The sequence below is a fragment of the Wyeomyia smithii genome, chromosome 1, assembly GCF_029784165.1.
Source record: "Wyeomyia smithii strain HCP4-BCI-WySm-NY-G18 chromosome 1, ASM2978416v1, whole genome shotgun sequence".
NCBI classification, from domain to species: domain Eukaryota; kingdom Metazoa; phylum Arthropoda; class Insecta; order Diptera; family Culicidae; genus Wyeomyia; species Wyeomyia smithii.
Genome location: NC_073694.1, coordinates 12,850,594 through 12,865,254, shown reverse-complemented (window position 1 = coordinate 12,865,254; position 14,661 = coordinate 12,850,594). Strand labels below are relative to the sequence as shown.

At 39.3% G+C, this 14,661-nt stretch overlaps 1 protein-coding gene across 2 annotated transcripts in view; it reads left to right on the top strand.

Moving 5' to 3' along the window:
* Positions 1–14,661, top strand: part of LOC129717721 (uncharacterized) — an 80,552-nt gene that overhangs the window by 51,860 nt on the left and 14,031 nt on the right. The window contains exons 2-5 of one of the 2 annotated variants that reach the window (XM_055667836.1): positions 2,591–2,733; positions 12,742–13,233; positions 13,338–13,467; positions 13,617–13,760. In XM_055667836.1, the coding sequence (XP_055523811.1) occupies positions 2,591–2,733; positions 12,742–13,233; positions 13,338–13,467; positions 13,617–13,760 (909 nt within the window). Of the gene's footprint in view, positions 1–2,590; positions 2,734–12,741; positions 13,234–13,337; positions 13,468–13,616; positions 13,767–14,661 lie in introns of both variants that reach the window. The other variant, XM_055667828.1, reaches the window with a different exon arrangement.

Genomic DNA, 14,661 nt, shown 5'->3' with positions numbered 1-14,661 from the left:
AGAGTGACAAACAATTATCTTTGACCAAATTTTTATCTGTCAAAAAGTGCCAAATATTTGACGCTTGGTCAAAGAGTGTAATACAGGCTTAAGAGTTGTTCCACTTTTTACGAAAATGCGTCAAATGTTACTCATTTTAGAGTTATTATTTACGAGCGTGCACACGAAGAGCTGTCAAAGCTTGGTTAGGCACTGGTTTGAAACTGAGAGAAGAGTGGCCAAGATGATACCTCGGTTTGCTCCAGGTTTTTTGCTCCAAACGTGATTGGCTGATTTTGACAGCACGCGTGTGTGACAATATTCAAAAGGGGTTTAGCTTGCCGTGTTGCTAAACAGCTGGTGTTCGACCCAATCATTGAGTAAGTAAAAGTGAAATATTGTGGACACAATTTTGTTTACGTTGCGACAAAAAAAGCAAAAAAGAATTTTAATGAAGTGCCAAGAGTTTGGTCGTAAAATTTTATCGATTTCCCAAGGATGCAGAACCTTATCGACAGTGGCTAAAAATATGCGAAAAATCTGGAAAAGATATTCCAAATTTTAAAATCTCACGCAATAGTCGAAAATGCAGTGAAGATATTTCTTTTTATTATTATGTTGTTTATTCAGTTGTTCGTGGTAACGTGAAATCAAGCTTTTCTCGAAAACAAGCAATTTTCCCCTTGATTTTGCAACAGGAATTAAGTGTTTTGCCGAATATTTTTCATTCTGTTCTCTATAAAAAGTCCGGAGAAGTCAGAAAAACAAGAAAAAAAGTTTGACAGTGGTAGTGTGATGATATAAATATGGACGCAGTTTTGTTGTTTTGTTCTATATGTTGTTTGTAATCTAATTTTCATTGTTGTGTTTGTTGTTAAATAAAAATATCAAATAAATATTTTTTTCTGGTTGCACTGGATTTTGCGTAAGGCAGACGAAAATAATGTTCAACCGGGGAAATGTTTCATAGCAAAGAAGAAAAGAAAAGAAGCCACTTGGCCACTCTTCTCTTAAGCCTGCACACTAAATTTTTATTGCTGGAAACCAGCAAAATTTTGCTGATATTCTACATGCTGAAAAATCAGCTATGATATCAGCAAACTTTCTCGCTGAAACGATCAGCAAATCGAAACGTCAAATTTTTGACACCATTTTGCTGAAAATCAGTTGTTTGAATAAATTGCTGCCTGTTCAGCATTTGAGCATTTGACATGATTTTGCTGATGTATCTCAGCAAAAGTAAGAAAACACACAGAACGTTCTTTTGTTTTTTGTTATTTTATTAAAACAAATGTTTTACATTGCGAATATTTATTTTAAAGTTATCTGATTTTGAATCTGAATTATCAGTATGAACTTTCAAATGTCTTTGTAGCCCATCGACACAACCTTCCACTAATTGGTAACAGAAATTGCATTACAGTATATTGCCGATATTCCCAAATTCCTAGAAAAGACTGAAAATTAACTTATCAAACATTTTTTTTATATCACAATTATTCTATTTTAGCGCATGCAATGCTTTTTTAAATTTCACATCCATGCTACATACGCTTATAAGCTCATTTTTATTTTTCTATAGTTTTGTTAACTTTTTAAGCACAAAATGGCGATTGTTCTGACAGTTTGACGGATGGAGTTGCCAGAAATTCAGCAATTACCAGCAATTTGCTGATTTCCGGTAAACAGAATTCTGAATGCTGATAATCAGCAAGAATATTTTTTACTGATTTTTTCAGTATTTTATTTTGCTGAAAATTCTTTTCAGATTTTGGTGTGTGTAGTACACTCTTTGACCGAGCGTCAAATATTTGTCACTTTTTGACAGATAAAAATTTGGTCAAAGATAATTATTTGTCACAACAACAACCACCATGATGTCAAATAAATTTGACCATTATGTCAGAAGGTCAACTATTTGACCATTAGACAAAGAGTGTACTACAGGCTTTAGGTTTGACATGGTATGGCATCAATGAAATATATACAGGTATGGAGTAAAAGGTTTAGTTGTGCCAGTGCAGTAAATGCTAAGCCCAACAAACAATTTTGTCCAATAACGGCTTATTAAGCTTTTCTTCAACCGGAATCCTCTCAATAATAGCGTAATAAACTGTAAATCAACAAAATTGTTTGTTGGGAGTTGCTGTAAAGTGCCTTGTTCGACATTTCACGGCAGCTTCCGCCAGACTCTAGCAGATTTGTGAGCTTTTTTACTTTGACTAACAATCCGACCGACATTGGCGTTTTTGTATCAGTTTTGACGTTTTTGTATCTTCGTGTTATACTCTGTCAAATGTACAGCGAGGGATAGGAAAAGACAATCCCTCGAAATAATCAAACGAAGTTATAACTGAATGCAATGTGTATATTTTAAACAGTGACAGCAGTGGTTTAATATATAAAACAAAATTGTGTTTGGCGTATTTGTGTAAATATTAAAACTTTAATATAATTGATCAAGGTGAATAAACTTTTTTACAAGCTGTACAAAAAAATCTCCTTTTCCAGCAATCTGTCAATCACCATTAGATTGGACAGCCATTTATTCCTTCTGAGACAAACACTAAGCAGTTCGTTTATGTTTTTTCTCTCCCCCTCCCATTCGCAGTGCTTCCCATGGTGCGCTCCTTCGGTGTGATTTACGACGAGTACGTCGTGGATCAGGGCAAAAATCTGACGCTACAGTGCAGGTCATCGTATCCAGTAAGATGGGTGCACGCCGGACGCCGGGACGACTTCCAGCAGTTTCAGGTAAGCCACCAACAACAACAACCAAGAAAGATGGCAAACGGTGCTGCTTAAGTGTCGTTTCGTGGCACGAGGCGATATAAAAATTCCACCTCACGCCTTGGCTGAGAGTGAGGTAAGGAAAAAAAAACATTCGAGGAAATAGTTTCCCAGGAATTTTTACTCTGACCCACGAAGCCGCTTTAAGCGGCGACAACAGGAATGCCATTCCGATGGTGCTCCCTAACCTTCAGCCAAGGGAATTCACGATGTTGACTTGAACTTTTGGTCGTACGCTACGTACGAAAATTGATTGATTTTTTTCTGTTCCAAATGAACACCGAAAGGTGATCCCTTTAATCTGGTCTGCTGTCGCCGCTGTTTAAAAATAAAGTGAATCAATACTTGAGCACATCCTAGAGATTCGCGCCAGAACTGCGACTTTGGTCAACCATAGAAAAACGAATGTTTTCGGATGTTGTGGGGTCTTGCTGCATCACCGCCCACATCAGCGAGCCAATGAACGGATGAGATAAAAGGGAAAAGCTTTTTATTTCGACTATGTTTATGTTGGCTGTTTTTTTTGCTTGCCACTCACATCTGTGATGTTCCTAGATGAAAACTCCGGTCGGTTTAGCACTGCTTAACGAACGATACGACGATTTTACAGACGGTTAGGGAAGAGAGATAGAAAGTTCGAAGCATGTTTGCTAGTGTAGGTATGTATTGTCAAACGAACTCAAACTAAATATTTACCAAACAATTTTTTTTGCGGTTTCTGTGAAACGAAACGAATTCTGTCCTTGTCCCAGTTGGAAGATCATCAAAGTAAACAGTGCACCAGAATAGATCTGCTAATTGTGGCTTTTGTTGAACGGAAAATACAATGCCAAAACAAAACATCGTAGGCTGTGCTTTGGTAATGAAAAAGATTACACGTTATAGACTGACACTTCAAAAGACTGTGCACCCAATTCCGTTTCCGAACTGGAGTCTAAATGCCAACAGACGTGACTAGGAAGGTGTTGTTTACATACATTGCTCTCGCTGAAAACTGGGTTCAAATATAGGGGAAAAAAAATTGAAAAGCAATTTCACCAACATTGAAATTTGCTGTCACCCCACGATGGCCGGGAATCGGAAAAATCCACCGACCGACCGTTGGTTAACCGTCTGAGGGACCGCCCCTTAAACACGTGGTCATATTTCGTTTAAACGTTATAACTTAAACATCAAACATCGTAAGAGCCTTCAATAAGTTTGTCAACTATTAATGATCTCCTGCTAACCACGTGGTCTATGAACGACCCCTCAAACCTGGATGCAAAGCGAACTAATATTTGCATTCCGAGATACCTGACAGAGTTGGAATGAATCGTCGCCTATCGATCGGATTTTGTCACTACACCGCACAGTGGGGCGACTCCATACAAAGGCTGGCCAAGCAAAAAAAGTGTCGTTAAATGCGACAAAAACTTGGTATTTACATAATTTTGGGGCGCTGAACACGAATTTGGCATCAATTTTTTGTTTGGGGCCGTCCATAAAGCACGAAATCCAATTTTTAATATTTTTTGTTACTTTTTTCCTTTTTCTTAAAATTATATGATCTTTGACAACCAGTAGTGCCACCGCGCGTCCTCCCCATTGAAAAAATACGTAATTTATAGATGACCCCTCGATCTAAACAAATTTTGCCTAAATATATATATATATATATATATATATATATATATATATATATATATATATATATATATATATATATATATATATATATATATATATATATATATATATATTTTAATAAACTAAAACAACATAAGTAATACAAACTAATTACAAATTGAAAAAATCATCATCAGCATCTTCCGCTGTGATCGCTTAAATCTCGTGTTGAATTGTTTCCAGAAAATTTGAAGTTCATTATACTTATCAGCAGGAAAAATGTCTTTCGCTGCAATTTTCATTTCTTCTAGTAATTTTCGATGTTTCATTGTTTCATATATACGTTATCTTCCTAATCCGGTTTCTATGGTTGAAAGAGGACATTTAAATACATGTATAACACCATGAATTGACAACTTGCTAGACATTGGATTTAGTGGTGCCGCTGAAGTTGAAGGCTCCATAATAAAATTCAACGAATTTATGAATTTGAAAACCAAGACACTGGAATGACACAACGTTCTAAATGAATACGAAAAGATGCGGAGGGCGACGACTGTTCTTTGTTTTTTTTCTCATAAAGCAAAATGTGTGCTTTACTTTTGTATGCAAACGAGTGCGAAGCAAAGGCAATCTTCAAACGGGCTATTGTTAGCCGGAGTTTGATGGTATGAATTTGCTGCTAGTATTTAACACTTCCATCAGTTCAGCGAATTTCATGATCATAAATTGAAAAGGGCTGAACGTTTTTAAAATTGTTTTAAATTTGCAGAAAGTGATAAAGTTTGATATAATTAAAAGTTTCATAAAGATTTGTTTACTATTTTCTTATTTAACACTTATTTTATAACTTTTAATTGATAAATTTTGTAATTTTTGCCCAAATTTTTGTTTTATTCTTACGGATTGAGTTCGATATCATAAATTTCCATTAATGGGGTATCATGGTCATGATTAAAATTAATCCTGGTTGAAATTTCAACCACAAAAAAAATGAAAAAAAAAAAACTGCTATCGCTTTTTTCACGAAAGTGACAATTTGCGCTGCAGCGGACAGTATGCATTTGAAAGCTTACGTTTTTACCTAAATTTTGAATGTAGTCACAACCGTGGCAAACTGCGGCAACTAAACTTTTAAGCTACTTTTCTTCAAAAAATCATGTTTTTTTTAATTTTTTTCTAGTTTCAGGCCTATTATGACCAAATTTTACAATATCTAATGAAAAGGGTTTGTTTTGCACAATATTTACAACAACTTTTTCTTTGACGTCAAAAAAATCCAAGCTATCATTGAAGCTACAGAGCGTTTCAAAGTAATGTACTTTTTTTCAAAAAAAGACAAAAAAACGTCAGTTTGCCAAGCTTTGAAAAGTCATAAAAAATTCAGATTTCATGATATTGCGCCCAAATTTTGGATTTAGACACTTGAATGTTATAGCAATAAAGAAAAAATATTATGAAACAGCTAACGAAAAAAAAATTTTTTGGCTGATGGCCAGCGATTCCCCACTGTGCACCGTGTCCCTCAGCCAGACTAGACTGGGCGTCGTTAATCCAGACGGCAGAATGGATTGAATCCAGAAAAAAGACAACGACAATATGGATGCGTACAACAGGCTGGCATTCAGAAACCACAAAAATTACTTGTTTAGGGCTTGGGAATTGAGCAAGTGAAAACTTTGTTGATTTTCACAGCCAGCAATTACGCAACGCGTCAATTGTAAGGGAAAAATGCGGACCATTTTTTTCGCTCTCTGCAATCCTAGCAAGCCATGTTACGCAACATTTGCTTCCCCACCAAAACAAGGGACGCAATTTCTGAAGTGGGTGCCCTTTCGCGGCGGCAAACTTTTCCCGTCTTAGCCACATTTTACGCACAACCATTAAAAGAGGGGTAGAAGCATTTTTGCTCGGTACAAATGGCTGGCACAGTGCCAGCCAGAAGCCTCTCGAGACAACAATGACCGAGTCGCTGAGTAATAGAGAGAGACATGTTTTAGCTCCCTTGGGTAATAGATTAGCGTATAAAATTTGAAATTTTTGTTTTGCTCGCTATGTTTTCAAATTTTCATACCAAGTAAAAGAAAACTTTACGCCACTCTATAGAAGGGAAGAACCACACAGATGTGAACATCCTATTCGTACGCAGAAAGCTTTCTTTTCCTTTTCGTGGGGTGCCAAGCTGGTGGGGGATGCTGGTGACAACGGCGGTGGTGTCACCCACTAGATGTGCAATCCAGCGCTTGCTTGTTTCTTTTTTCAGCCGTCTGTACTTCGTTGCTTACTCACTGCAACGCAGGCAGACGATGTAGACGGCAAGCGTTTTTTAAATCGTTATTGTTGTGTAATATTACGGTATCTAAATCTCGTTTACTAAATACATAGTACGAATTAATGAAAAGCGTAAAGTCAGTTTCTTACGCATTTTATTCTCGAATTTTTTTTTGATATTTTGCTCCTAATTTTCATTTTTACTTTCTTTCACTCTATTTTTCCTAGATTAATTCTCGCAACTGTTGATTACACTGGTAGCAAAATAAAAAAAAAGAAAGATTAAAGCTATTCAACCATTTCTATGAATTGTGGCGCCCCTAGGCATTACCAAAACGAGTCATCTTAAGTGAGAGTTCGCATAATAATTGCTCACCGGGTTCGTCGCTTCGACGTTATGTTTACTAGAAAAATCATTTAAGTCTCTGAAAAAAAAAAAAAGTTAATGGCTAAGGGCACCAAAATTAACAGGAATGGTTAAATAGCTATAATCTTTCATTTTTTCTGGTTTGTGCTTCTGGAGTGCACCTCTGTTGATCAGTGATATTAGCCTCGTTTGTTTAATGCTTTTCGAAATTTTTAGTTATTTCTGTTTTTACTCTCGTTCGCCTTAAAAAAAATCTGAAACATTTCATCTCAACTTTTCTCACTTGTGTTTTTACATTTTCTGTTTCGTGTACTAACCTTTTCCTTTTAAAATAACTTCAAAAGTAATCTTCTGATTTGTAAGTTTTCCTTCAGAAACGTATTTTTTGTAATTGTTTGTTTAACATGGGCCATGCCAAGAATTCGTCTCCAATCTACTCGGTTCTGGGCTTTTTACCATGTTGCGGGGAAATCTGCATGCAAAGAGAATTCAGGGCGTCGTCAAAATCCAGTTCCAGAATGACAATCAGGTGTTACGTCGGATGTAGCTTTTGTGCTTCATTCTCTTTCTACTCTTACATCCTAGCTTGGAAACTGGCAGTTAGCTACCAATGACGTGTTGGTGGTTGACCCAACACACATGTTGTAGCTCTAAGAAAATCTGAAAGGCGGCTTCACAAGCCGTCTTCCGAACTAGATTTTTCTGGAGTAGTGCCTGTTTTTGTGCTTGCTGCCATACATCGCTGAGTTATTTAACATCATACAAGGTAGTGTTGCAGTAACCGTTGAGGCCTTCTTACAGGCATAGTCGACGTGGCTCATGAGCGTGAGCTTATCGTCGATCATAATTCCCAAGAGCCTCATGGATTTGAGATAATGGTGCTGTCTTCGACACTGACCACCGTCTGGCGATCACGATGAGTTCCTCATTCGAAATCATTGCCATCTCCTCGACCTCGACACGGCTGCCATCGCTCATGATGTTAAATAACAGTGGTGCAGGAACACTACCTTGGGGCACGCCAGGCGGGATTGAGCTGAGTTGACCACAACTCATGAAGTGCGGCCAGATAAGTATGACAGAATCTAGTCCAAAAAAACATTTTGGAAAGCCAATCTGCTTCATTGTTTCGATGACTCGGTCTCGATTTGCCTCCTCATTTCCATTTCTATGATAGTATGGTAACATAGTACATCAAGTTTGCTATAATTGAATTATGTCTCATGAAATCGTGCTGGTTGTCGGAAATGGGAGGTGCTTATTTCTTATACAGCACGTTTTCTGCAAGTTTCTCGAAGACTTTGCCCAAACAACACAACATGGAAACTTGTAAATAGGAGTGACCGATGTAGCTTTTCAAATAACCGAGAATATCGTTTCACGTAGCGATTGGTTAAACAATGGTGCAATTGACAGTTCTGCCCAACCTTTTATTCAGGGACTGCGGTGGAATGCCATTAGTTTCGGGTCCTTTTTTGAGTCGAGGTAATCGATGTTAATCCTCACTTCATCATAAACTAGATAAAGGGAAGGTTGATGTGTTGTGAGGGAATGTGAGCGAAACGGTTGTGGCATGATACAGGTGATGGCTTACTTCGAAAACACTTTCGAAGTGAAGGGCGAAAACGTTTCCTGCTTCCTAGTTAGAGCTATAGGACATCGTTGAAATTTTGTGTTGAATGGAATGCGAGAAGATGATTTTCGTTTCTTCACGGAATCCCAAAAGCGTGAGGGATCCGATTTTACACTGGCCTGGATCTTACATCGTGGAGTATTTGTCAGTCGCTTTCGAATTTCGTTAGGAAGAAACAGGTGCACCTGTCGAATCACCAAACGTCCATGGCTTACTCATTTACGGGTACCGATTGTCCAATTAAAAAAAAGTTAATTAAAAAACTATCAAATTCCAAAAAAAGTAGCAACTTAATTTCTGAAAAATTACTACCGTGCTGGATCGAAACCCGTGCAGTTTCGAAATCCGTACACCTTGATGTTTTTCTTCAATTTTAACCATTATAAAAATGAAACCTTATATGATAGTTACATATACATGTCCGTTCTGTTGGCCTCCTGTTAAATTAAACTATGCGCTAGTAGGCCATGGAATAGAAATATTAAAAATGAAAAATCAATCGTGTATCGGTTTCAGTTGTCATTTTGTTGTATCGTTGGAGAATTACTAAGCAAACGTTCTTCAGATAAAAACGTTTTTCAAGTGGGATAAAAGTGTGTTACTCTGTGAATCTTTTTGAAATTGATGGAAAATGTAGGTCTTTGTCATTTTCGAGCTGTACATTGTCTGGCAAATAGTGTAAATTGTATTTATTCAACAAAAACTGTGCCGTACGGATTTTGAACCTTTTAATTGCTTGAATCGAAATCCGTACAGCGTGTGTATCATGCATATATTGTTGAACTTTCTTCTTGTTTTCAGAATATAAAGCAAGAAAACAAGTTTAAATATACGGCAAACAATTTCGAAGGAGCTGTGACTGAGGTGCGCAAGGGCAAGTCGTACCGGGAAGCATCGAGAGGTTCCGGCGTTCCGGTTATCACGATAAGGAGTGTCGCAACGAAACGCTACGAAAATTGCACTATTTCAGCTGATATATAAAAAAAGAAAACCGTATGAAACTTTAGGAACCAATTGATCTACAAAATATATTTCATCGTAGATTTATAGATGAATTATAAATAAAAGATGTTCAGTTTTGTGCCTCTAAATCTATACGGATTTTGATTCATTGCTGTATGGACTTTGATCCAGTCTATATCGCGTTTGTGCGGATTTCGATTCAAAAGTGTACGGGTTTTGATTCAAACAAAAAACTGTGTACGGATTTCGATTCAAAAGATGTTTTATTTGAGCATGATTTTTTCGTAATTGCTGGCAGCTGGCTGGAAGTGCGCGACTGTGACGAGAGGATTGAGGACTTCCATAAGGCTTACAGTAATTACGATGTTGAGGAAGAAGTTGGCTGCGGTTGGTCGGCAATCCATGTATTAAAGGTTTGAGGATTCAGCAGTCCATAATGAGTGTGTTTGGAGATGAAGAAGCCTGATGGAGTAGTAAAGGAAGCGCAAGTACGTTGGTCGATGTTGGGTGGTGAAAATTTACGGTTCCATAGAATTCACGAAACAGAAGTCATTCAGGCCATGTTTCGGGATCCACTGCTTTCTTCTTGAGCGATGTGTCCAATCCATTTTTAAATGATACAAAGGAAAGTAACTCGATGGCTTAACCTTTTTCAAACAAGCTTTATCACTATTGGATTATTTTCGATAATAACTTTCGACTTCTCACATACAGCCTCAACAGTGACTTACGGACGAGATAAAGTCAGAATCTGTGGTCTGTTTCGTTTTTGCAAACAGATACCGACATACTGTTGTCAAGCGGCTTTTTGCTACTCACGCGACAGGCTTCCAATGCGCGTGTATTTGTTTCTAAATAACGAGGGCGATTCACACCCCTACGGTGAGTAACTGTGGGCCATTAAGAACTAGCTGCTAGCGACGCGTGAGTGATTGGTTTTGAGTGCAGTTATTTAACTGTTGAACTGCCAGAGGTGGAGAAAAACAGTACAGCAAATGACTGGTGCCGTACTTGGCGAAATATCCCGGAAAAACAGATATGCTCGGTGCACAGAAGTTTCTTATACCTCACGGCTAACGGCAAGATTGAACATCGGAAGCTTTTTTTCGTGATGCGATTAGTAAATAGCGAAGAATGTACGGATTGTGACAAACGAATTGTGGAAACACCTTAGCATAAATACTGCACTTGTCACAAAAAAATTCTGAAATCTTAGAAGGATGGAGTCGTCTTTCTTTTAACAAGCGCTTTAGTCTATCTATATAAGAAATTAATAGAAGAAAACGAATACACATATAACAGTTGTTTGTCAAATATCTTCTTTTCATTGGCGATTGTAACGATAGAATCGACTCATCAGCTTTATAATTCAACTTGAATTTGTATAGTTAACAAAATAAAACGTAAATATTTCTATTAAAACTACGATTCTGACAAATCAAACTATATTGAAAAAAAAAAGTTCAGCACACATCCACACATCCAGAAAAGATTGTTCTTACTTGATGACGATTGCAGCGTACGTGTTACTCCAGAACATTTATTCAAGTTGAAAAAAAAACTTCCACGGTAGCCGCGGTAGACAACAATTAGCATTTTTTGCATTGCTTCGCCAACATGCGCGCAAGTGTGGGCCTTTAGCGGTACTCGCAAGTATTACAATCAGAACAAAAGTCGAGTAGTATAAATTTGCGATATTTGTCGATAGATGTCGCTTCAGCTGAAGAAATCGGCGTAAAGAGTAGTAGCCCGTTATTGGTTAACCAAAACAACAAAAATTCATACACTCGCGAAATTTATAATTAAGCGCAACGGAGCGGCGCGCAATCAAGAAATTTCTTAGATATTTACACACGATAATCATAGTTTACGGGATAACAAAACAATGAATTTATTCCACAAATTTCACAAGATATTGAATTAAACTATACGAGCTCCGAGCAGCTAATTGGTCAGCACTCCGGTAGAGCCACCTGCCTTCCCTCTGTTTTACTCGGCAACTGCTTAAACGAAAAACTCGTTCGAGGTTGACACAACCTCCTGAACCGGAAACCTGCCCGTTGTCCACGGTCCGTCGTTTAGCTTCTTTTGTGTTACCCTTACGACTTGCCATGCAGCATTTGGCGTACCGTTTGTCGGTACATACCATGTACTTAGAAGGCCTGTCGCAGTTTTCTTTTTTATAGGCTGCGCAAACCGCAACGCCTACACAAGTGGCTCCTATCGGGCCACTTACACGTCAGAAACAGGAAAGAAACCATCTGGTTCCTCTCTGGACCCTTACGCCCCGCGCTGCTTTTTGAGGGCCTCAGTAATATCGCGCGCCTCGGTGATTTCGTGCAGGTTTTCAAGCTGTCACCTCTGAGGTGAGTGCCAAAACTTGCACATCCGTTTCTAGGACCTTCTCGGATACCGTCTTGTACATTGCGCCCTTGTTTTTAGAATCCCATAGACTAGCCTAGTCCTTGAGCTGGGTTTCGCCTCTGATTATCCTAAGGCTTTGGAGTATTTTGACTCGTCCGTCTAGGGGATGACGACTTCCCCCCTGCTAAGCGTCATCTTAACCTTCTGTGGACGTTTTGGTGCTTCATATTCCTGGTGCTCGCTGCCTTCTTGGTGCTTTCTCTCTTCTTCGGTAACCCAACGGTTTTCCACAACCACCCCTCCTGATTCGTCGGCGGACTTTGAATCAGTTGGTGCGCTATCCCGCGGGGGTAGCCATCAAACGTAGTTTTTTTAGTGTCCTTGCGGAGGATGAACGTACTTCGAACTACCGTATAGTTCGTTCCGGTGTGCGAACTACCGTGGCCGATCACCGGTTTATCCATGTCTTTCCTTAGGATATCCCCGATGACGATCTTGATGTCCCGCTATCGCAAACACATCCTGCCTGCTCGTAAAACACTTATTTCTCGGTATCGGGTCTTCTTCCATGCGAGCAGTGCACAAAACTTTGCCTCTTACCAAACAGGACGAAACCGGAGCAAGCGTTGGAATGATTATTTCAATTTATTGAATTTAGTGCCGCCCAATCTTCTCCACTATTTTGATATTTATATTATGAGAACGAAGAGTTTTGACATCTAGAAACAGATAATTTCAAAGCTTACTTTGCCGCATTTCATTCCAGAGCGACGGCTCGCTGCAGCTCACCAATCTCACCACTAAAGACGGTGGTCTTTACACCTGTTCGGAGTTGGTTCCCTCCTTCACGACGGTAGAGCTGGACGTCGACAGTGGGGCGTCTCCGGAAAATGTCACCATCGATAGCGTCCTGCTGTTCAGTCTTCACAATGACACCCTAAACAGCAGTAGCAGCAGCAGCGTCGAAACGGACGAACAACAGGCAACGGCGTCGGCTGCGGTTAACGATCAGCCCGACCAGTACGTCGAGATACGGCGCTTCAACATTAAGATACGAAGGCCACCGCTGGCGGTTTCGAATTTTTTCGTGCGTGCCTCCACCATTATTGCCGTGCTGGTGTGGGAAGTGCTACCAAACCGGACCGGTGGTTACGCGATTCGTGATTTTACCGCAGAAATGCGCAAACTTCGGATGACCGACGATGATCCCGAGGAACCGTGGGAAACGATCGACCCACGGCACATCAGCCCGAATGCGGTAAGTTGTACCAAAACTAGCTGCTAGCAGGTGTTCACCTTTCTGTCTCTAACGTTTGTGTATGCCGAACTTTTCCCTCGATTTCGAATCCACAATAACCATAGCGACAGTTGGAGATTTATCACCTCATCCCGAACACCACGTACGAGTTCAGGATTTGGGCTAATAATGCGCTCGGTGCCGGTGATGTAATGACCATAACGGCCACAACAACACCCGACATGGAGGAAAAAGGTAAGCGAACCCCAAATTCTAGACGTCTAACTTTTTTGGTTTTGTGAGTGTGCGTGACCGACTCACACACACACAACTCTGTACGAATGTTTTCCTCAATTTGTTTGTTTGCCTGGTGTTGTTTTTACCGACCCGTCGTCCTCGTCCAGATCTGATCCGGCGGATAATGATCGACGCGCAGAACTTTGACACCCGTGTTTGGATAGCGGCCGTCGGTGTCGTCATGGGAACGCTCGTTATCCTCTCGCTCGGCACGTGCATCGTGCTGTACAAGGAGTGCCGGGAGCCAATCGGTACTGGTAGTAGTAGTAGTTTGACTTTCTGTTACTGTTGAAAGTGTGTGTTTCGTTTTTATTTGGCTTGTATGTTTGGATTGCGTGTTCATATAGACACTTATTTCCTTTATAGTAGGCGTAGTTGCCTGTTGGGACCAATTTCGAAACTGTCACAATAAAGTATGAAAGACAAACTAGTGATACTGTATTTAGAGGTAGCTTTTTTTCTAGCAAATTTCGATTTGTTATTATTTGATCGAAGAATTCCTGTTTCTCTAGAAGTAGTTGTTTTCCGCATATATCATTTTTAGACGCGGTAGCTAAAATCAATCGAGAACTGTCATACTTGAAGCGCTGCGCTTCGGAAACCCTTTAACACACTTAACACAAATAACACGAGAATTGAAAGTGCTCACGAGTGGCTTGTTTTCGTTAGAATTGCTGTGTCTAGGTTTAGAATATATGTTTTAGATTTTGTCCAGTATACGAAGTGTCCTAGCTGTTGTTAGTACGAGGCGCTAACGGACTGTTGATAGTGAATTCATAATAGACTGATGTTACCTTAGCGTGTAGCAAGGAAAAAGGCTTACTCGAGCGTTGAACAGTTGTAAGCCATTCTCCTACCGAGATAGTGAAAATCCGTGCAAGTTCATCTGATGTTGAATTTCGCCCAATAAATAGTAACGCTTACTGTGTCTGTGCGCTAAAACACCCAACCAAATGCAATATTTTTCTTCTAATAGATTTTTTCCTGAATTTTCCAATCACTTCTGCCTATCGCTTACGGAACCAATCGAATACTAAACCGAAACATATGACTATCATCAAAATATTCTACAACAAACAAATCTAACGCGCAAAACCACACGAAAACACGCTGAAAAATCAATGTTCACATACGGGGCAAAATATTACACAC